Source organism: Panicum virgatum, chromosome 1K, assembly GCF_016808335.1.
Source record: "Panicum virgatum strain AP13 chromosome 1K, P.virgatum_v5, whole genome shotgun sequence".
Classification (NCBI taxonomy): Eukaryota; Viridiplantae; Streptophyta; class Magnoliopsida; order Poales; family Poaceae; genus Panicum; species Panicum virgatum.
In genome coordinates, this window is record NC_053136.1 from 46,993,221 (window position 1) to 47,015,159 (window position 21,939).

The 21,939-nt window shown below is 44.9% G+C and overlaps 4 protein-coding genes across 5 annotated transcripts; 2 read left to right on the top strand and 2 right to left on the bottom strand.

The window, feature by feature from the left end:
- Positions 1 to 1,946: 1,946 nt before the first annotated feature.
- On the top strand, positions 1,947 to 8,472 carry LOC120655945. The gene is made up of 4 exons (XM_039933933.1): positions 1,947 to 2,012; positions 3,220 to 3,357; positions 7,560 to 7,677; positions 7,868 to 8,472. Exons 1-4 carry the CDS (start codon positions 1,947 to 1,949, stop codon positions 7,924 to 7,926), a joined length of 381 nt encoding a protein of 126 aa, XP_039789867.1. The 3' UTR covers positions 7,927 to 8,472.
- Positions 8,473 to 10,418: 1,946 nt separating this feature from the next.
- Positions 10,419 to 12,332, bottom strand: LOC120713396 (F-box/LRR-repeat protein At1g06630-like). Its single transcript, XM_039999376.1, has 3 exons — positions 11,192 to 12,332; positions 10,951 to 11,103; positions 10,419 to 10,871 (listed from the first exon to the last, which is right to left on the bottom strand). The coding sequence occupies exons 1-3, from the start codon at positions 12,164 to 12,166 to the stop codon at positions 10,587 to 10,589; spliced, it is 1,413 nt and encodes a 470-aa protein (XP_039855310.1). The 5' UTR covers positions 12,167 to 12,332; the 3' UTR covers positions 10,419 to 10,586.
- A 1,227-nt stretch (positions 12,333 to 13,559) lies between these two features.
- LOC120713405 (histone acetyltransferase MCC1-like) lies at positions 13,560 to 16,816 on the bottom strand. 2 transcript variants are annotated; one of them, XM_039999384.1, is made up of 5 exons: positions 16,282 to 16,816; positions 15,988 to 16,132; positions 15,811 to 15,910; positions 15,490 to 15,724; positions 13,560 to 13,978 (listed from the first exon to the last, which is right to left on the bottom strand). In XM_039999384.1, the coding sequence occupies exons 1-5, from the start codon at positions 16,386 to 16,388 to the stop codon at positions 13,828 to 13,830; spliced, it is 738 nt and encodes a 245-aa protein (XP_039855318.1). In that variant the 5' UTR covers positions 16,389 to 16,816; the 3' UTR covers positions 13,560 to 13,827. The 2 variants fall into 2 exon arrangements, with proteins under 2 accessions (XP_039855318.1, XP_039855315.1); XM_039999381.1 differs by having other exon boundaries at positions 13,560 to 14,011.
- Positions 16,817 to 17,403: 587 nt separating this feature from the next.
- On the top strand, positions 17,404 to 21,517 carry LOC120713420 (E3 ubiquitin-protein ligase RNF14-like). Its single transcript, XM_039999390.1, has 7 exons — positions 17,404 to 17,751; positions 18,182 to 18,256; positions 18,333 to 18,861; positions 19,361 to 19,743; positions 20,349 to 20,575; positions 20,658 to 20,811; positions 21,144 to 21,517. Exons 1-7 carry the CDS (start codon positions 17,575 to 17,577, stop codon positions 21,270 to 21,272), a joined length of 1,674 nt encoding a protein of 557 aa, XP_039855324.1. The 5' UTR covers positions 17,404 to 17,574; the 3' UTR covers positions 21,273 to 21,517.
- The last annotated feature ends 422 nt before the right edge of the window (positions 21,518 to 21,939 follow it).

The following is a 21,939-nucleotide window of genomic DNA, read 5'->3' on the forward strand; positions in this document are numbered from 1 at the left end:
CGCTAAAGTTTCATGGCCATGGAGGACGTCGAAGACGCCACGGAGAAGAAAAGGAGAGGGAGGAATTGAATGCGGAAGGAAAATACAGTTGGGCGACGGGATTGGTGAGGCAGCGTGATGACGCAGGTCGCTGCCGCACCGCTCGCACGCTGGGACAGGTGGTGCCGACCGGGGTGGGCTCGCCGACGATCACCCGCTGGTTCCGGCGACGCGCCGCCCAACTTCCCCGGAGAGAGGCCACGACGCGCGATTCAGGTCGACCGGCCGGCACCCTTTTCTGCGAAAAGATGGGGGCGTGGGGCAGTTTCCGGCCGGGTATGGCCATGTTTGGATAAAACCATCAAAACTTTTGCAAAAAAGACGAATGCATGCATGAAGTACTAAACGAAGTTTATTTGCAAAACCCTTTTAGGAATGGGTGTAATTTTTCGAGACGAATCTAATGAGCCAAGTTTCATCATTATTGGCTACAGTGATGCTACAGTAACCGCGCTCAAACATCCTCTAATCATGTGGTCAAAGACCTCATTAGTTAGAGCAACTGCTACAGTACCACAGTTGTGGAGGTAATTTTATAATTAGACTTTATTTAATATCACTAATTAATAGTCAAAGCATCGTTTCTCTCTCATCAAAACTTTTCCACCCTTCATCCAAACACGGCCTATGCTTCGCTTGCGTCGCGATTCGTTGCCGCGGATCCTCCTTGCTGTATTTTCTCCAGACACGCTTTACGCCTGTGCGAGGGAGAAGAATTCCACAGACGCAGATAGGAGCAAGGTTAATAATACACTCAGCCGCTGGCTGTAAGAATCTTTGTAGTCTATCTCTCAGCTCATTCATATAGTAGTTAGCCTTTCATCATTAATATAAGATTTATTTGTCTCTCTCATAAGATTTTTTGATTATTTTGTCGAAACTGGCTGCAAGTTTGCAGCTCAATTCTTCTCTCTCATCTACTCTGTCCTCCATATCAGTATGTAGCTTTTTTGCAACATATTATAATACTTCCTCTAAAGTGGTGCAAAAATATAAAATAGCCGACCATGTATAATCAGTGCTACTGGCCTGCTGCTATGCTATCTCCGGCTACAGAGTAATGAGAATAGTGCAGCTACTTACCCACGTGTGCAATTAATAGCAATTAAGCGTTTATAGCTCCACTTAACCGGATACTATGTCTTTTGATGAGGAGGCCGTGCGCTAAATGCATGCTTTACTCTGCGATTTTGTAACATTAATATGCATGGTTGGGAGGCGGATTTTTGGTCGCGGGTCACGAAGATGAGTTCGCAGTAGCATCGCATCCCTGTCCCACCCATACCGTGGTCGCTTTCTTCTACAGTCGGCTGCGCGGTCTGCTGCGGCGGTTGGCGCCCGTGCATGATCCGGTTTTCAGTTCTACGGCAGCCAAGAGGATTACCTCGATGGAGGCTTTTCAGTTCTCCCGTTTTCGACTACTATTGCATTGCATGATCCGGTCGCCGTGATGCATGGACGCAACAGCGGCTCCCAACTAAACGCGATAAGACGGCGACGGGTTCCGGCCAAATCGCCGACTTCTCGAATAACGGTTGCTCTCTCTCTCTCTCTCCAGTTCAACAGGGAGCTCGAGGGAAGAGGCTGACGCTTGGCCACGGCCCACGTCGCCATTGGTTGAGCAGCTACAGGAAGAGCTGCGTCGGAGGATCACAAGGTGTGTGCGTCACAGCATCAATGGCTGACTGACTGGCTGCCCCGTCTACAGGAGAGTTTAGCTGGAGTGAGGGGGGGGGGGGGGGGGGGGGCATTGCCATTTGCCAACGAGAAATGGCTGACGATCCCGGACGCAAGCCGTATGAAGTGATGAACATGACAACGAGGCGTGAGGGTACACGAGTCTGATCCGACCTTGATGTTATAATTTTCGGTGGTTGGAATAATGAACGCCAGTGCAAGCAATAGGCATGCGAAAAAAGTATGCGCAGAATTTGAAGCATGAGCAGAAGTACAGAACAGCAAGAAGGTGGCAGGTAAATATCGACAGTACAGATATTCAGATTGTCTCCGTTCAGAAAGGAAATTCAGATCGTCAGGCAGAGCATTTGCATTTCAGGAGAGGAAAGGCAGGCCGATTGCCTCGATGTTTCATCTCTTCTGACTCAGGGGCCGTTTAGTTCCCAAAAGTTTTTGCCAATTTTTTTTTGGACATATGAATGGAGTATTAAATGTAGGTAAACGACAAAACTAATTGCACAATTTGGATGTACACGACGAGACGAATCTTTTGAGCCTAATTAGGGCATGATTAGCCATAAGTGCTACAGTAACCCGCATGTGCTAATGGTGCGGTCAAATGCCTCAAAAAATTCGTCTCGCGGTTTCCAAGTGGATTCTAAAATTAGTTTTTAAATTAGTGTCAAAAAAATCCTTCCAACATCTGGTCAAACAATCGATTTAACCATCAAAAACTTTTATTTTGGGAACTAAACGGTGCCTCGTAGCAAGATAATGATATTTTGCTTGCCATAGCATTCATAACGTGCACTATTTCTTCAACAGGATGAAAAAGGCAGATTTCATAACTTGAGCACAAGACAACCGGGCGCTTTAACTCGTAACAGGACAACGATTTGACCATCACGTCAACATCACGGTTTTCCCTTTCGTATCAGAGAAGATAAGCTTATCAAGACAGTTCATGCAACATGACTATGAAATACATTTTCCTGGAATATGAGAATGGGAATTTTTTCTTTTTTGAAGGAATGGGAATAACCAGCTCATTTCGGGCTTGTTTGGTTGCACACGGTTTCATTCCGGGCCCGAAATGATAGAAACAATAAGAGATATAGCAAGAGATCCAAATTTATTCCGGGTCGAAAACTGTTTGCAACAAAATATGCTCACAATAGATACAACAAGAGATTCGGAATCAATCCATGAGTTTAGAGATGGGGAATGAATCCAAATCTTTTATTTTATCTATTATGAGCTTATTTTATTGCAAGTAGTTTCCGATCCGAAATAAATCCGAGTCTCTTATTATATCTCTTAGGCCTCATTCGGTTGCTCCAAATCCGGCCCGAAACGGCCTCCAATCCGGCCGGAATGAAGTGTCCCGGTTTGAAACCAAGTATGGGCCGGAATCATTGTTCGTTTTGGGTGGCCCGGATTGGAAACGGGCCTAGTTCGGCCTCCTTGCACCCCATTCCGGCCCGATTTCAATCCCCACTTCAGATCCAATCCGGATCGACGCGGAGAGGGGAGGGCGACGGGGCACGGGCGCAGCTGGCGGCGCGCGGCGAGGGGCGGGCGACGGCGCAGCGGCACGGTGGCGCACCGGCGGCGAGCTTGTCCTCCGACGCCTTCTCACCAGTAAGCCGCCGCCCTCGTCTTCCTTTCCTTCTTCTCTCCCCAGTGCTTGGTTCTTGCTCGGGTTCCTGGTGAGGAGCATCCCAACGGAGGGGGGCAACGAGGCCGAGAGGCGCGGTGGCAGCGGCAGTGCCAGCGCCGTGCTCCCATCCTCCAGGCCTCCACTGCCATTGGTGATGGCCTCTGACGATTTGGGGAGTGTTCTTGGGGTGGATCTGATGGGACTGAGATTGAGGACTGGGCCTCTGACGATGCAGTGGCTTTTGGCTGCTATGGCTGATGCGCAGTATAGATTGCCATCTTTGGTTGCAGTGATTGTTGTTAGCCTCCTCCCAAGGATCGCCATTTGTATTGTGTAAGCAAAAGTTTCAAGGGTGACTGCTAGACCAAAGGGTTAGCAGTACCAATACCAAAACATGGAAAGTTTGATGATTTTTACTAGAAGGGTGTCACACTCACACCCGTGATGGAACACAGTAATAACTCTGTTTGGAGTTGGACTGACAAGTGGGTCCAACCATAAGACCTAGGTGGAAGGCGCGTCAACTCTATAAGCTGCGAAGGATCAGAGGAGGAGGGGAATGAAGAAAAGAAACCAGATAAGCAAAGAGGAAACGGAAGAACAACTTCCTCCTCAAGTTATCGAGATCATCTGTATCCCTTGTAATCTGGCTCACGTCCCGATTTGATCTCATCGGCGGCTACGGGCTGTTACAGTGGTATCAGATTCAGCACTCCTCGGCGCGCCGCTGTTCGATTCGCCGCTTTCGTCTCCGTCCCCAGTTGCTCCGCCGGTAATCCGTTCGATTTTGGCGTCCACGCCCCGCTACCGACTCGCAGTCGGCGGCGGCCACCGCAGACTGTCGGTTAGCCGCTCCGGCGCCGTCATCCACATATGGTTCTCATGCGCCGCCTAGGTCTGTAGTTTGGAGACGGTAATTGGATCTCTCGGTGTGAGGGCGACTTGGCGGCGGTGGATTTTCTTCTCGACAACGACAGGTCCGTGTTTTTCGCTGTACTCCGTCGCCTTAAGGCGACGGAGGACGTGATTCTGGTGGCTTTGTGCCGACGGTAGATGGAGGCGCGTTGATCGTGGATACAGGAGGGCCTGCATCAGCTTCACGCCCGCATCGAATCGATCGACACCACGCAGCATTGCATGGCGTCGTGGCTGGCTTTGACGTCCAAGTTATTGGACCAGGCTGCAAGGGGCCAACAGCAGCAACTGGAGGTGATTGGGCAGACCATGGCGGGGCTCACCTCCTACCGTAGGTTGAGGGAGCAGGATGGATTGGAGAGGAGTGCTCCTAAACACAGGATCAGGGGCTCATCATGGGAGACAGCAGTGCCAAGGAGATCAGAGCTGCGGGAACCAGGCGTGTTGTTTCCTTTAGCATATCCTACTGTATATTCTGCCCCTCAGGTGTTTGTTGGAATGCCACAACAGGGGAGCATGCACCTGTCGTTTGATGCAATGCCTTCTGAGGTTACCTGGGATGAGGAGATGCAAGATGACATTGATACACATGAAGACCTGCTACAGCTACTAGTCTTGGGTGTGGATGGTGACAACACAAAGTGCAAAGTTGAGCTTGATTCAATTATGTCAAAGGACTCTACACGAAGTGCGGTGTCTATGCATGTGGAGAGCAAGGTAAAACATTGCCAAGGATAATGTCCAAGCACATTAGCACGAGTTGAGCAGATCATGTCAAAAACTCAAGACGATGTTGCAGTTTGGGATAAGGAGGTCGAAGACATGCTCGAGCAGCATGGTTTACTGCAGCAAGTAGCTCTAGGTGGAAATAACTTTGTCGTTGAAGATATGGTGTCCTTAGAAGCAGAGCAAGTGCCAATACAAGATTCTGTGGTGTGGGATTGTGCTCAGCACAAGGGGCTTGATGAAATGCCTTGTACTGACATTGTTTGGGATGAAGCGGTATTATCTGACCTGGACACGCACGATGGCTTATTGGAGCAGCTAGCCGTGGGCAAAGAATACAAGGATGATGAGAAGATAAAGCTGCTGATTGAACCTTGCGCTGATGAGTTGCTTACCTGTGTTGGCAGCTCGTCACTATTTTTGGAGTTTGTTGTGGCGGCTCCAGTTGTGGTTGTGGCTGCAGATCAGGTGCTTCAGAAAATGCCTTGAGTATATGATTCAAGCCAAGTCATGAATGAAACGGAAAACAAATGTATGGGAAAAGAGTTCCCTGGATTGTTGCTACACCATCTCAGCTCACAAGCTTGTGAAAAAAAAAATGGCATCGAAAGGAATGTCTGTCTTAGTGGAAAAGAGGTTGGCAACTGCAAGCTTCATGTGCAGGGGCAGCAGGGAGGCAATTGGATGGAGCTGCAGAGATCTACGGGGCATGGGATCAGTCAGATGCCAACTTGGAGGCTTAATGCTTTTTGTACTAGGAAAGGTGAGCCAAGCAAAAGGCATTTAAGCATGGATTCTGGTAGGCAAATCAGTGATCCATCTTACAAGGCAACATTACCTTTTAGGGCTTACATGATCAATGTGAAGTGCAAAGGGGCAACCATTTTTGTCAGGAAATTATGGGATCCAGGTATTTGGAGATGCATTATCAGGGAATTGGTACTTCAGTGTGGTGTACGGTCATGTGCACTGAGAACATGCATTCTTTACCCTGGGATACAAATTCAGTCAGGGAAGGAGGTTCAGGGTGAAATCATCCATTGTGGCAATTTGGCTGGAAAAATGGTGGCCCTGTACATGCCAATTGATGCTCAGGACTGTTTGGTTAGGCTGACTGTGGAGCATACTGAAGACCTCAGTTGTCGGCACCAGAAGTGCTTAATGGGGATGATCATATTGTTGCCGAGAAGATGGACTCCTACTCATGCATATTTATACAGCTGGCCACTAGTTCTCTCTCTCTAAGACAGTTATGCATAGAACAATTCTTTTGTGGACGGCTCTAGGAGTCTCTATACTTACCATGTTAAAGGAGTAAGCTGTCTAAGCATTGCTCTTGCTTGGGGACAAGCAAGGTTTTCTGGGGGCGGTAATGTCACACCCGTGATGGAACACAGTAATAACTCCTCTGTTTGGAGTTGGACTGACAAGTGGGTCCAACCATAAGACCTAGGTGGAAGGCACGTCAACTCTACAAGCTGCGAAGGATCAGAGGAGGAGGGGAATGAAGAAAAGAAACCAGATAAGCAAAGAGGAAACGGAAGAACATCTTCCTCCTCAAGTTATCGAGATCATCTGTATCCTTTGTAATCTGGCTCACGTCCCGATTTGATCTCATCGGCGGCTACGAGCTGTTACATTGTTGTTAGCCTCCTCCCAAGGATCGCCATTTGTATTGTGTAAGCAAAAGTTTCAAGGGTGACTGCTAGACCAAAGGGTTAGCAGTACCAATACCAAAACATGGAAAGTTTGATGATTTTTACTAGAAGTGCTCTATTGTTGTACTTGAACGATGATGTAGATGTCAAGCGAAGCACTGGGTAGAAATAAGCAGACTGGTTTTTTTTTATCAATTACTGGGTGTGAGGATCTAGTATTGCCCAAAATAGTATTAAATTGAATATATTACACATTTCAGAAACAATATTACACATGTTCTTGGTCGTGTATGTGTTACACTTGAATGAGCATATTTCAGATATAGTATATCACTCTTTTATAATCCATGGCATTCATGGATATGATATAATCCATGGCAGGCTTGTGATTTTACTCTGTTATTCATATCACTCTTTTATAATCCATGGCAGACATGGATGAGAAATATTCATATTGCTTTTTTGGCAATGCATATTGCTTTGTAACTAGAAATATTCATTTCTGGTGGTCTTTTATACTTGTATACATTGTTTAGATAGCTGATTTTATCTTTTGTCACTTGGCAACCCAGGGTCTTGAGTGATATTTTCAGTTAGATGCATTGGCCTGTCCCTGTATTTGCTTTTGTTGTTACTAGCTTGAGTGATGGTTCACTGAACTATTGGTAAGATATGTGTGAACACACTGAAGAAGGATTTGAATCCTAGTCTTGGATTAAGACACATTCTTCTGGTAAGCTGAAAGTGCAACGCCCTAGTTCTGTTTTGCTGCTAATTGCATGTTGTGTATATAAGCAATTGCTAGGTCTGATCACCTCTAAGGTCAAACTATTGTTACAACATGCGAGGACATATTATGAGCTGCTTGTTCACCTGTATGGCAGGTAATAAGATGCCTTGTGATTGAACCATTTCCTGAATTTGCCCTCAATGAACAAGCTGGAAAGATGCTACTTGAAAACTACTCCAGCCTTGGTATGAGGAGTATGCACGGCATGCAAGGTCAGCCTTCAAATTGATGTCCAGCCTTGGCTAGCGTCAACGTTTTTTTTTCATTTATGGCAAAAAATATTAGGATATAACAAGGAATGTTGGCAAGTACATGTGTCAGATCTCAGATGGCATGTATTGCTGAAGTGTCTTGTAAAGCTATGACCAGTCCCTGCTTATCATATCTTTTCTCCACATGCAGGCTATACACTGGTATCGATGCACTCAAGCCTAAGAACAAGTCCAAGGAGCTATTTCTGAGTCAACCACAGCTCTAAATGTGGGCCGGTCCAATATTGTTCTCGGTGAGAACACACCTTTGGCATCACCAGCGATATCTACCTCTGCTGTGGCAAAAGCATTAGGTAAAAACTCACATAATCAGAATGCTGCTATGTCTGATCCTGTTGTAGGAGCATTCACTGCACCCAAGAAGGACGCGCCACATGCTGCTAAAGTTCAAGTTGATAAGAAGAAACTGGATGCAAGGAAGAAGAGTTTGAAGAGATTGTAGTCGAATGATCCTGGGAGGCTCGGGTGCTTAGTGGTAGATACAATAGTGATATCTTCATTATGCTAGATTCAACATATGCCCTGGTAGAACTGAAAAGGAAAGTGAAGAAGACGAACAGCGGGAGAGGCATCTCATGTTTGGTGGTCTGTGCTATCTGTTGGGACAAGCTGTATGTGCATCTCATGCCAGTTTTTTTATTGATGGCTTGTTTGTCTCCTGTTAAATTGACTGATGTATGGTAGATAGATAGATTTGGGAAACAGTTGAAAAAAGAAGTGATTTCGTAAAAAAAAGCTGAAGAAAAAAAAGAAGTGGTGATGAACTATTCCTGCCGAACAGTAGAAAATACATGCTAGAAAGCATTTCGCGCCGGAATCAATCCAAGACCAGGTTTGAGTGTGCCAGCCGGATTCACTCAATCCTGCCCTGAAAGGAAACCAGGCCCGGCTACAAAACTGGGCTGCCGAACGAGCCCTTATTGTTTCTATCATTCCCGGTCCGGAATGAAACCGTGTGCAACCGAACAAGCCCTTCATCAGAACTCACACTACAAGACAACTGGCAACTATCCTGTTTGTTAGGACTCATGACTCAGGGTTCACTGGTTCAGTGTTTTCTTTTTCAGGTAAAAAAACACAGACTCAGGCGTCCGGAGAAGACTGTAGCACATCGAAATGAAGAAATGATGCAATAGAGTTTAGCAGAATCTGAGCATGGAAACTACGGGGCCTACTGCGAACTCTGGGCCACTCCCTACATCCTGTACATGTTTTAGTTTGCAAGGGCACTTGAGGTGCTGGCTGCTTGGGACCTTGGGTTATCTGTCATTTAGTCTGCACACCTGGTGGCAATTGCAGCAAAATCCCAGGCCCACGGAGATGCAGAGAAGAGCTAAATGAAGTCAGCAATACAAGTTGTTCCAAGAAGACAGTAACAAACTGTACAAGGTCAGTATCTAGATCATAAGGAATGCTTAAACACTATGTTTGTGGCCCTGTTTAGTTCCCAAAAAAATTTCTACAGTATCTATCACATCGAATCTTCAAACATATGTATGGAGTATTAAATGCAGTTGAAAGAAATAACTCATTACACAGTTTAACTTTAAAGGACGAGACAAATCTTTTAAGCCTAATTAGTCCATAATTGAACATTAATTGTCAAATAACAACGAAAGTGCTACAGTATTAAAACCCAAAAAAATTCGTGAACTAAACAAGGCCACAGCTGCAATTGTTCGAAGATAATTATGAACATCACATATAGACGACTATGTTATGGGCTTACATTCAGGAAGAATGATATAAAAGGGTGGCTGTTTCGAATAAAAGAATGGTCAAATGACTAGTTATCGTCTATCCTTAGTTATAGGTCTTTTTTTCAACTTCCTTTCGTTGTAAGTTTCTCTTTTCGTTTTTTCGGTAAGTGGTTGTGTTTGTTGTAAAACTCTTGCTTGTTCTTAATGAAATACTGTCCAGGCAAGTTCTAAAAAAAAATAGTAGAAGGAACCAACCCTTCTGTTGCTGGTTTCCATGTTCTCGGAGGACAAGATTAAGCCAAAGTTGAAAGTAACCAAAGATATGGGGGATTCTCACATGGCCTTGTCATGAGAAATGGCTGTAATTTCTTCTCATCCAAAAAGACTCAAATTGTAACCAGACACTCAAAAAAATTACTGAAACCACCGAATTTCTACTGGAAATGGTTTTAAATTATATTTGAAAACCCTAAGATATAGAAATGACAAAAAAGATTAGCTTAATTTGGTGTAAAATGCCCATATCTAATATGAAATGATTCTGGCAAAACCAGCTATATTATCAAAGCGGGTGTCAAGAAGCAAAATTTCTTATAGAACCTACATATCATCAGCACTTATGCTTCGATAATCAATTAGACCAAGATAAATTTAAGAAAATCAGAAATGAAGTTTGTTTAGATCCTCTTCAATAAAGAGCACAATGATGGTTGGAGGAGGTTTACAGAGCTTTAGCTTGCAGGTTATGTTTGTACAAATAGCCTATAGCAAGCCCATTTCTTGGCTGAAATGGCCCATAAAGTGTGCATAAAGGATTATCTGTTTAGCTTCCAAGGTAATTTGTCACCCTATTTTCATGATTATCACTAATTAGAGTAGATTGCTGATTGGCATCCAACAAAGATACTTAAAGATAACATCCAACTAGTAAGTTAAAGATACTTCAGCAAATAGTTGGAATCTGATGACTATCAAGCTAAATGAATCTTGACAATGATTCCATTAATCATCTAAGAAATTTCAGCAGTAGTTAGTAGCTATATACAGATTAAAGTAACCAGACGAAGAGAGGAAGAACCTCATTTACTGTTGGCAAATAATTTCTTATTTCCTGGATTGCAACATTAGGCTTCGCTAATGGACTACACATCATCCAGCTGTGCAAAACTGGATGCTGGCATTCTGAGAGGACATCCTGAACTTCAACACCCTGCGCCTAAACTTGGCCTGCTCAAGGCCATCCATGGAGGGCACGATGTTCATTGTCTCCAATGCTGGTGCATTCTTGAGCAGGATCTTCACCAGCTCTAATCCACTTTTGCTCTCATCAATGTACTGCATACTAACTCCCTTGAGATGCTTCACTGTCACCCCCTTACCACGTGGCACACGGCACTCTCCATCACTACACCATCTCCGTTTGCCCTGCGATGGCTGCAGCAACAAATATCATCGGTTTACCCCCACAATTTAACAGAGATAACAGAGCACTGAACAAAAAGGCATATCTCACCACAACAGACACACAGAGCTCTTCAACATTCCGGCAATTTGAGAGCAATGGTGCAATGGATAAAGCACCTTCTTCCCTCCTCTCAATTATGCATGACAACCGCCTCACCCTGTCTAACCGCACCTTCAACCCCTCCTCCGCCCGAGCAAATTGCTTCAAATGATTATACAGTTCAGTAATTAGATTCATTGGACACTAAGTTATTCCACTAGATCAAGAGAATTTGAGATACACGGTATACCTCAATGCACCAGGGTGAAAGCAAAAGGCTCCGTACGTTGCCAACCGAAGTGAGAAGCTCTCTGAGAGTAGCCTCCCGGGGCTTCACCTGTGGCTTCTCAATGGCGAGAAGGACTTCGTCCAAAGAAACGTCGCCATCGATAATGTGCCTGGTTGCCATGGCACCTGAGTAACGGAGGGTGCGCAACTCTGGCATCTCTAAGACGGCGAGAGACGACTCCTGCGTCCACGAACAGTCCGTGATCGCGAGCGAGCGCAGCCGCGACGGACCGACAAGGCGGAGCGCAACAATGCGGCATTGTTCCAGGATGAGGTAGCGGAGCTCGGTGCAGTGCGAGAGGAGGTCCCCGAAGAAGTCATCGTCCCTGGTGAGCGAAACGGACGCGAGGTGGAGGCGGGACAGGCGGGTGAATGGGGCGAGCGAAGGGAGAGGGAGCGCGTAGTGGTCGAGGCGCAGCGTCAGGGACGTGAGGCCGGTGCAGGAGAGGAGGGAGGGCGGGAGCACGGCGAGGCGGGAGCGCGGGAGGCGGAGCTCCAACCACTCCAAGCCGCGAGCGGCGGCGGCGGCGAGCCACGAGGCGAGGTGGCCGGCCGCGGCGGCGGCGAACGCCTGGTCGAAGAGGCCCTCGAGCGCGAGCCGGAGGCTGCGGAGCGGGTGCGGGTGCGGGCTCGGCGGCGCCAGCGCGGCGGTGGCGGCGGCCGCGAACGCCGCCCTGCGGCGCGGCGCGGCGGGGAACGCCGCGGCGAAGTCGATGTCCAGCGCGGGCGCGGCGGCGGCCGCGCCGCGCCACCGGCGCGAGATGGCGGAGGCGGCGACCGCGGACCGGAAGGGCAGCTTGGACGCGATCAGCCCGAGCACCGCGTCTGGGAAGCCCTCGAACGGGTCGCCACCGCCGAAGTCCTCGCGGGCGGCGTGGTCGCGCGCCGCGTAGGTGAGCCCCGCGGCGTGGTTCGGGATGAGGTGCTTGGTGCGCATGACCGCAGAGGACCTCGATCCCTCTCGGTCCCCGCCGCGCGCCGCCGGCTCTCGACGCCCCGATCGGAGAACCTACTCCTCCGGAACTGCAAGTAAAGTGCGGCGCAAGCAGTGGAAAGCGAAGCGGGGCGGCGGGCCCGCGGCCTCGCGCTTTATGGCGACGCGTTCCCACTGGGACTCGAGCCTTTCCGCGGTGCAATTCCTCCGCGTGGGGCTGCGGGTAGGGGTGGTAATGGGCCACGGTCCTAATGGCTTCTACACAGTCCAATAAAGTTTTTAAAATTTTTAGTTTAAAAATACATATGTTTAGAGTCCGATTCTTTTAGGATCTGATTCTTGAATTTTCTAGTTCAAAATGTTGGGCCTTTTACCACCCCTAGCTGCGGGTTTAGCCGGTGCTGTGGGCGGGGCCTGCCTGCGGAGGGACGGACGGACGGACGGACGGACGGGAAGGAGGGAGGGGAGCGCGTGCGTGCGACGCAGACACGCACCCGCGGCCGAACGTGCAGGCGTGCGAAGCGGAGACGGTTTCGTCTGGACGCGGTTTTCATTTAGCGCGTAGCAGCCACACGGATCGCGGCCGAAGTTTAAACGCTACCTTGCGTGGAGTTGGACTCGGAATTGTTTAGGATCTCCTTGTACTAGACTTTGCCGTGTAACTTTGCTTATTCTGAAGGGGTGAATTCTTATCATTCAATCCAAAGCTAACAACGTACCACCAGTCTTACCCGCAAAAAAAAACGCACCACCAGTATTTATGCGAAGCTTGTGGCAAGTCGCGCGGAAGATTCGGCAGGTTGTGCAGTCAACTTGGTGCCGGAGGGTAAAACGTAAAAAGGTGCGGTTGCTTTTAGCCGAAGTAATTTCTGGCGTGCATTAACGCACACTGTTGGTATCTCGTGTTTGGTTTGAAAACTTTTTTTCTTCTTTGACCACTAATTAGAGATATTAAATGAAGTCTAATTACAAAACAACCTTCACAATTATGGTACTGTAGCATGTGATGTAGCTAATGAGGTCTTTAAACGCATGATTAGAGGATGATTAGGTACGGTTACTGTAGCATCACTGTAGAGAATTATGGTGGAACTTGACTCATTAGATTCGTCTCGGAAAATTACACTCATCCGTGAAAAAATTTCGCAAATAAACTTCGTTTAATCCTCCATGCATGCATTCATCTTTTTTGAAAAAAATTTCACATTATCAACCAAACATGACCCACGTCAGTTCTTTTCAGTCTTTCATCCAGGCTTCTACTCTGGGCTTCCATATCTCCAGACCAATGTGGATCTTGCTCTGTTCATGCCAATCGATCGATATATAACTAGTGGTAACATGTATAGTAGTAAAAAGAGCACGTAATTATTTTTGAACAGTGAAAGGTCTGATATGCCATACACACAAAAAGGTTTGTTTCCGTTCAATCAACACAACTTTTCAACATTGCACGTCACTGCCAACGTTATCAGAAGCAGGTGAAAGTTCAACTTCTCCCCGTTCTCTCTTTACAATGAATGTGACTAATAACTACTGAGAAATTATGTACCCGTATCAGAAGTGTACAACAGCATCACATGCGACTGTCTCTCCAAACTTCGGCTCCCCAAAAAAGTAGCAAAGAAAAAAAACAAAAGAAAACATCACAAGAGCACCTGAAATTAGACATGACATCTGGTATTATCACCGCTGATGATCCGTTTATTGCTTTGTGGGGCCAAGAGGGTGTTTGATTCCTGACATCTGGTCCATCTTGGGTTACAATGGTTCTCTTTGGTCCAGAACTTGGCAACCAGCATCTTCACGAAAGCCCTGAAGTCAACAACAAATGAAGTTACAATCTCCCTGCACAAGATTGCCATGTGTTATTAATATCATTATCATTTAACACCACCATAATGTTCCTACGAACATGGGATGATTTCATCACAATACAAAGAACCTAACAATCAACTTCTAGATGTACTACATGTCTATTATGGTAGGTTTTTATCCGTTTGGTGCTACCAAACCAAGATGGGAACAAAAAAAGAAGATTGTAATGCAATAGAATCAAAAATCTTCTTTCATGCAGTGAATTCTAAGTAGGAATTCATGTCTAGATGACAAGCATTGCCTTATCCTTACATAAACCCTATATATATTAGAAAAACTAAAAAAACGTTTCAAAGACATTAAAGGAAATAGCTACAGTTTAAGTTGCTAACTCATAGCAATAAAGAGTACTTCCCACCAAATTAAAAGTCCTACTTGGTCTTTCTTATATCAATTTTTAATAAACACCTGCCATTTGATGATTTTGATTTATGTCAAACAGTTAGGCATCCCCAGTCGAGTGTTGAGAACTTTAAAGCACCATATGTTCACACAATGACATCAAGGTTGATGCCTCTTTGAGCAACCGAGTCCCAAACAATGTTGGCAGTTCACATCACTAACTAAGCAGAATTAGTCTTTTGAAAGGAAGCTAAGCACAATTATGGCATTAATAAGGCATAACCTGCTACAACTTGGGAAGCATCCTGACATTTGTATTACCAACATAGTAAAATAGTTTAAATGTAATTCTGCATGTCATCTAATATTTTACTGAAACTTAGTTCATGCTTCCTGTCATTTGTTTAAGATGCTTCATGGAAGTAATCTAACGGAAAGCTACCAAGAGCCCTTTAAATAACTACTAAGGACACACCCAAAAATGCATTCATGAAAATATAGCCTGAACAAAGGGTGCATAAGGAGGTAACAGTCAACAATGCAAGCAAAGAAGGTGGTTTCCTTAGCTGATTGTTTGGAGCTTGGTTGATACTTTAGGATGCAAGATCTATATATTTGCTATTCAGATTAGATTTAGCTTTGTCAGGGTAAATAGTTCGATGAATCTCATTTGTCTAAACAATCAGGAGATGCATCTTCTAACTTCAGCATTGCAGCGATCCCTTTCAAAAAGAAAAAAAAGAAAGAGAAGGGGTGTAGAGTAAAGTGTGACGAGGAACATAACATGGCAGTACAAAGCCATTAGCCAATTCCTTAGAAGATGCGCAACATCTACCGGCTCTCCCATGTGGGCAGGCAGGATTGTAGATGATTGCCAGGATCAGGTCAGACATTAACAGTCCTAAAGCTAACTAGAAAATCAAGCACACTCCAAGGATCAAACAATTGACCACAGAAAATATATGGATGATTTGACATATTACTCTGAGTCTCTGACAAGGAATTGAGCTTCGCAGACAGAAAATAAACATAGTTAAACATAGCATTGGACAATTACTGAATATGTAACTGTATGGTCCTTGGACAAAGCAAAAGAAAATACTTACAGTGGTGAGCAAGGTGAACGACCACCGTTCACGTAGTACACAAACAAGTAGGTGTAGGAGTCATAATGTTGTCCTCTTATGTAGTAAAACATTGGAAGCCTTCTAACTAGCTTAAACAACATCTTCTTATAAAAGCTGATAGCAGGTTGGTTGTATGAAATGACGTGTAAATAAACACCTCTGCAATTTGATATACTTGCTGCATATTTAACCACTTCTCGAACCAGTGACGATGCTGAAAGAGAGAACTCTTATAGGATCAACAATATCAAATTCACAAGATAAACTATAAAACTAAGATGAAGAGACAAGGTAACTAACCTATGCCAAGGTTTCTGTAGCTATCCACCACACCCAGCGTCAATATATACACAAGTGTTAGATCTTTGCGCGAACTGTTATACCTAAACAAGTCCTCAATCTGCATATCAAAGTCATCAGCTCCACCAAGCTAACTAGTTAGATAATACCATTTCCAGGACATTCTGTATGCGATACCTCACTATCTTTTGCGGCGATCATCCTCGTGGTTACAAAACCTATTATCTCATCCCTGCGGTCATCTGATCTGCTGGTGTCCACAGCGCCCCAGGAAACAATACCATGGCCGTTGACAACGTTCAAGAAGAACTCCCTCTCGTACCTGAACAAAATGAAAAGAATTACATGATCAAATACAGCAGCTACGGTAAATTTGTCAACAGGTAACAGAATTCGGTAAGAGTAAGTAAGCGATGTATATATAGTAAAAACAAGGAACAAGCTAACAAAAGCAGCAAAAGTAGTAGCTACCTTATGGGAAAGAGAGCTAGATGAATCTTCTCTAAAGCTTCGAGGTCGGAGGGCTGGATAGGGCGATACTCTATGGTGGGGTAGATTTCGGATCTCGGGTCCAACATGAGCAGTCCGCCTGCGGCGACGACCGACCAGGTTCTTCGCCGGGAGGCCCGAGAAGCGTCCCGTGCGGGAGAGTGGACTCCCCGCTTCGAGGCGTGCAACCGCTTCCGTGCGCGTCAGGCGCGCCACGGCGAATCGCAGCTTGCTCGGTGGTGGCGCCGCCGCCGCCGCCGCGACGAAAGAGGGGGGAGGGGAGAAGAAAGCGACGGCGCCGGCGGCGACGCCAGAGGCTGATCGGCGAGCGCGATATACAGGAGGGGGGAGAAGAAGCAGCGAAGGCCGGATCGCGAGGGTGGGAGGACGGAGGGGATCGAGGGAGGTCAGAGGTGGTGATGGGCGAGCGGCGGCGACCTGGACGTGGACAGAGAAGAACCAGGAAGGGAGGAGGTCAGGAAGCTAATCGGCTGATTTGGGTGTCATTAGCCGATGCTGAACTGTCAAGAGGGTTCGTAATAATCCAAATAGGTGGTGTCTCCTTTTCTTCGAGTTGCGACGTATTCCATCATCCATGACATTGTTCCTCGAACTTTTTGAAAACTTTTGAACATTGGAGTTATGAGTCGCTCCGTATTCCAATTTCCATCATCCATGGCATTCCTAAGAAAGTATAGTTATGAGTTTTCAAAAAAATTGAAGATGAACATCCACTCTACATCCATATATAATTATGCAAAAGTTAATATGCAAATAAAAAATTTATTAAAAAAATAACAAATTTGACGTGCCTGTGCCCTAGAAGATAAATTCCTAAGAATTTTGTCTTCTAATGCACAAGACCTAGAATTTATCATCTTGTAAGATTTTTTAAAATTAATTTTGCATCGCAACTTTAAGGATATGGATGCACTATGGAAGGCATCGTTTGAAAATGTTTTAAGAACTTTTTAACTATATTTTAAACCTTTTCATATATATTTTTTCACGAAAAGGTGACTGCATGTTTAACTATATTTTTCCAGACAGCGGCTGAACCCGTGAACCGCTTTTCTGACACGGCGAACCGGAGAGCACGAACCGACCGTTCCGTTCCCATAGTCGAAGTCGACGTTCGTTTTCGTTTCGGTGCTAGCCTACTTGGAGCCTAGGAGGGACATGGACATTGAACTCAACGACTCCAGCTTGTCTGCGAACTCTTTTTCTCTCTTCGAGTAGGGGGCGAGCGGGCAATCAATTCGCCGGGATTCTCCAATGTCGAGCGGGGCCTCGTCATCGTCCTCGCCGCCGCCGGCGGGGGCCGGGGACGGATATTGGGCGGCGCGGGAAGAGGCGGCGGCGCGGCTGGAGGCGATGGCAGCGAGGCCTCGTGGGGAGGACGAACTCTCGGCGGAACAGTTGGAGACCAACAACCAGCTCCAGGAGGACGAGGTAATTGCTTCTCGCGCCCCCAATTGCTTGTGGCTTGCGAGTTTGTCTGCTTCACTAGCGCGCGCCGGAAATCGGTGGATTATATCTGGAGCTGCAGGGACTAACTTGTGACGACATGTACAATATGCGCTGTAATCGTTGTACCTAGCGGTCTGAACTGGAATTCAGATATGCCAGAGGATGTAACGGAATCACCCTTCTATAGCATTGAGATTATTTCGTTTTTCCCTTGTTAAAATGTATGCTCATTTAGGACATAGGACTGGAGATTTAGTTAGGATGGTGAATTTGTTCATCTACCGCCTAAAACCGAGTTTACTTAGGACTGGACAATTAGGATAGTCAATTCTAAGTAATAGCTGTGTTCACATGATAGCCATTTGAACTACTGTTGTCGCTAATATGCAGTAGCATACCATAATATGTTCAGGTGTTGGCACTGCAAGCTATTTATGTGGATGATATGGTCATCTTGGAGGATAAGGCGGGTCTTCGCTCTTTTCAGGTCTGTTTCAGTGCTTTGTCCTCCTAATTAACTCTCTCATTCTTCAAGAGTGTAATGTTCATGTCTTCTTCCCCAGATTTTTGTGCGGTATCCAGTTCCTAATGGCAGTAAGGTCTTATTGAGTCTTTGTCCAAACAGAACTACAATTGGAACTGATAATGAGGGGAGCCAAGATGTTGGTGAACTCTTTTATGCTTGCAGCTTAAAGCATTTGCCACCTGTGGTGTTAACTTGTTTGCTGCCGCGTTCGTATCCCAGTACATGGGCTCCTTATTTTACTATATCAGCCAAGTGGTTGGATGAACCAAAAGTTTCATACCTCTGTGCCATGCTTGATGAGATTTGGACTGAGCTTCAAGGGCAAGAAGTAGTGTATAGATGGGTGGACTGGCTGAGTAGCTCTTCATGGTCGTGCATTTCTTTGAACAACAGCATAATATTAGTTCCAGGTGCAACTTCAGATGTTGTAGATGAACGTGCTATTGCAAGAAAAGTTCTTGTTGGTTCTACTATTCCTCTGATGCAAGATTATGATGAGAATAGATCTCATGAAATATTTCTGAAAAGCCTACGTGAGTGTGGAATTTGTCTTAGTGAAAATACCGGTAAGTCTACCTTATGTAGTTAGGATGCTTGTGTTTGGATTTGCTGACTTATGTACCTTCAAGTTCCTATCACTGCTTTCTCGTTTATTTTGTTCACCATCGTTCTATTTTTGAAATAAAGTTAGGATCTCAAATTAGGAAACAAAACAATACTCCTTTCATTCCAAGTTACTTGTCACTTTAGCTTTGTTCTAAGTCAAACATCTCTAACTTTGATCAAGCTTATAAGAAAATGTGTAAATTTCCACACTATCAATATATATTTCATGGTGGATTTAATGAAATTAGTTTGATGTTGTACTTTTTTCTAAAAACTAGCAGTGGCAGGATCTATAAAACTATGGATTATACGGTGACTTAGCTGCCTGCCCTTTATTATCCCCAAAGTAGAAAACATGCAAAACATGGTGTCTTCTCAGTATTTTCATCGCTTGAAGCTTGAACCTTGTTTAGTAGTTTTTGACTCTGTTTTCCCCTCTTCATTTCTTCACTCTACCAGGCGTAAATTTTATCAAGCTCCCATGCCACCATTTGTTTTGCATGAAGTGCATGAAGTCTCACTGTACAGTTCATGTGAAAGAAGGGAATTTAACAATGCTGACATGCCCTGATACAACTTGCCGCAGCCCCCTTCCACCGTCAATATTGAAAAGCCTTTTGGGAGATGATTGCTATACGCGATGGGAATCATTTGCGCTACAGAAACTCTTAGATACAATGCCTGATTTGGTATATTGTCCCAGGTGTGATGCTGCTTGCTTGGAGGTTGACAATGATGCTCAATGCCAAGAGTGTTTTTTCACCTTCTGCTCTTTGTGCAAAGAACGACGTCATGTGGGGAAGGAGTGTGTTGGTCCAGCAGAGAGAATTAACATTTTGAAGGTAAATATTGCATAAACTGCTAATGATTTAACTTTCTTTTAGTGAAATTAATCATCTATACAGTCAGCATCTTTTGTTACTTTCTTGAAATAAACATCATTTGATTTTGTTTTGGTACTTAACTTGAATGGGTGTATTGTTGCTTATCTTAATCATAGTATCTGTTATTGTTCCAAGATTCTGATGTGACCTGGTTTGGTGAAGTTAGGTATTCAGCTTTCTTTGACTATAGTTTATCCACATACTGTATGTAGTGCATGATTTTAATAGTCTCTTTAGTGAACTTAATCGTCCTTTTTGGTTGGTGTATTAATACAAAGAAATCGTCATCACAAAAGTTGTGTTTTGAGGACTGTGGTTTGTTCACAATGTCACTCGTTTGTGACTAGAGGAATTACTTTGTAGATGCATATCTAATTCTTAAGTGACGATGCGCTTTATGTAATAACAATTTGAAGAACGAGAATGATATTATTTGAGCATGCTACTGTATTTGGCAGTTGCGTTTTATGTTTGTATGATACATTTGAGATTTTTTTCTTTATATGTTGTTTATGAATACCCATCACAGTGCCATGACACTTGACATATTCTAATTTTAACAGGAACAGCACCAGAAATATTCTATGACAGAAAAACAATTGTTGAGAGAACAGAGGGAAATAGATGAACTGTTAAATGTCATTGAAGTGCTTCGCAATTCTAAGCAATGTCCCTCTTGTAAAATGGCTATCTCAAAAACTGAAGGCTGCAACAAGATGACCTGTAGGAACTGCGGGAAATTCTTCTGCTATCGTTGCAACCAGGCAATTAGTGGATATAACCATTTCTGGTAATCTTGATTCATGCTCAAATATTTTGTGTTCAATCTTGGTTATACTCATCCAGAAGCTAAAACGTTTTTGCCACTCAAGGGATGGAAATTGTGTGCTGTTTGAAGTCACCAATCAACGGAGACGTTTTGGACTCTATGAAGAATTAGACGATGATGATGAAGATCAAGTGGAGCTAGAGCCTGAATTGCCATGGCTTTATCCTTGTCCCATTTGTGGCCGCCGTAATGAAAAGGTTAGCAACAGTTCCTATCTTGCATCTAGAGCAGGGCAACATCCATTAATGTACATCTTTGCCCTATGCTACAAAAGAAATATTTATGTAAATCGTGTGTAGTTTAGCACAAGTTCTATCACGCTCATTGACCTTTCTTTGTTCCTGTATCAATTTTTCAATTTACTCTTTTTTATCTTCGTATGGTCACCATACATGTGCAGATGGTTGCTGGAAGTAGCAGTTTTCTTCTAGAAAGTCGAATGAATTCTGCTGCTTATAATTGCTTTGGTTATTATACTTACAAAACATGTCGACTAACATCTCAATGCAATGCCATGGTTTATTGACAGCTGGGCACAAACAATCATATATTGTGCATGGGTTGCCGAGGCCACTACTGCGCGTTATGCCGGAGGAGGGTTTTGAAGAGCTCCAAACACTATGGACCGAGAGGTTGCCAGCAACACACAGATCCTTGAGACTCCAAATCTTGCTGTATACAGTACATAACACCTTTGTACAGAACATCTTCGCCACTTCCAGTGTTTGCATCCACTTGTTGTCCAAGACGAGAGGATTCCTGTTGGCAGGGACAATGTAAATTTGCGATTGGGAGGTTCCATGGTAGCATTTTAGCTAGGACCTTTGATGTCAAGAACAAATGGTTCGCCGTGTAATGAACAGCAGAACAGGGCATTCTATTAACTGTAGATTGAAGATTCAATTCTTGGAAAACGATTGAAGATTCAGTTCGTTTTATGCATGTATCCACTAATTTGATCTGCTTACAATTTGACGCCAATTACTTCCACCGTTAATTTGATCCTTACATGAAGCGGTAAAGCCTGGAGGTCGCCCAAGAAAAGTTATGTGATATATTTTCAGCGCCAATAACCTGCAGGAAGTGTAGAATTTTTTTTTTTTCAGTTGCTCGTAGGGCAGAGAAGTTGGAAGTTCTTGCAATAACGTGCGATGGTGAGTCGTGTACTCGTGTGCGATGCCATCAGCAGTCCAGACCGGTTTGTATACGAGTTCCTGACTTCCTGCTTGTTAATACAACCCCGCGAGCGCACGATTACTTTTATTTTTTATTGGATGATGATGATGAGATGAAGGGCAAATCGATACGAGCTGTGCGTACGTGCG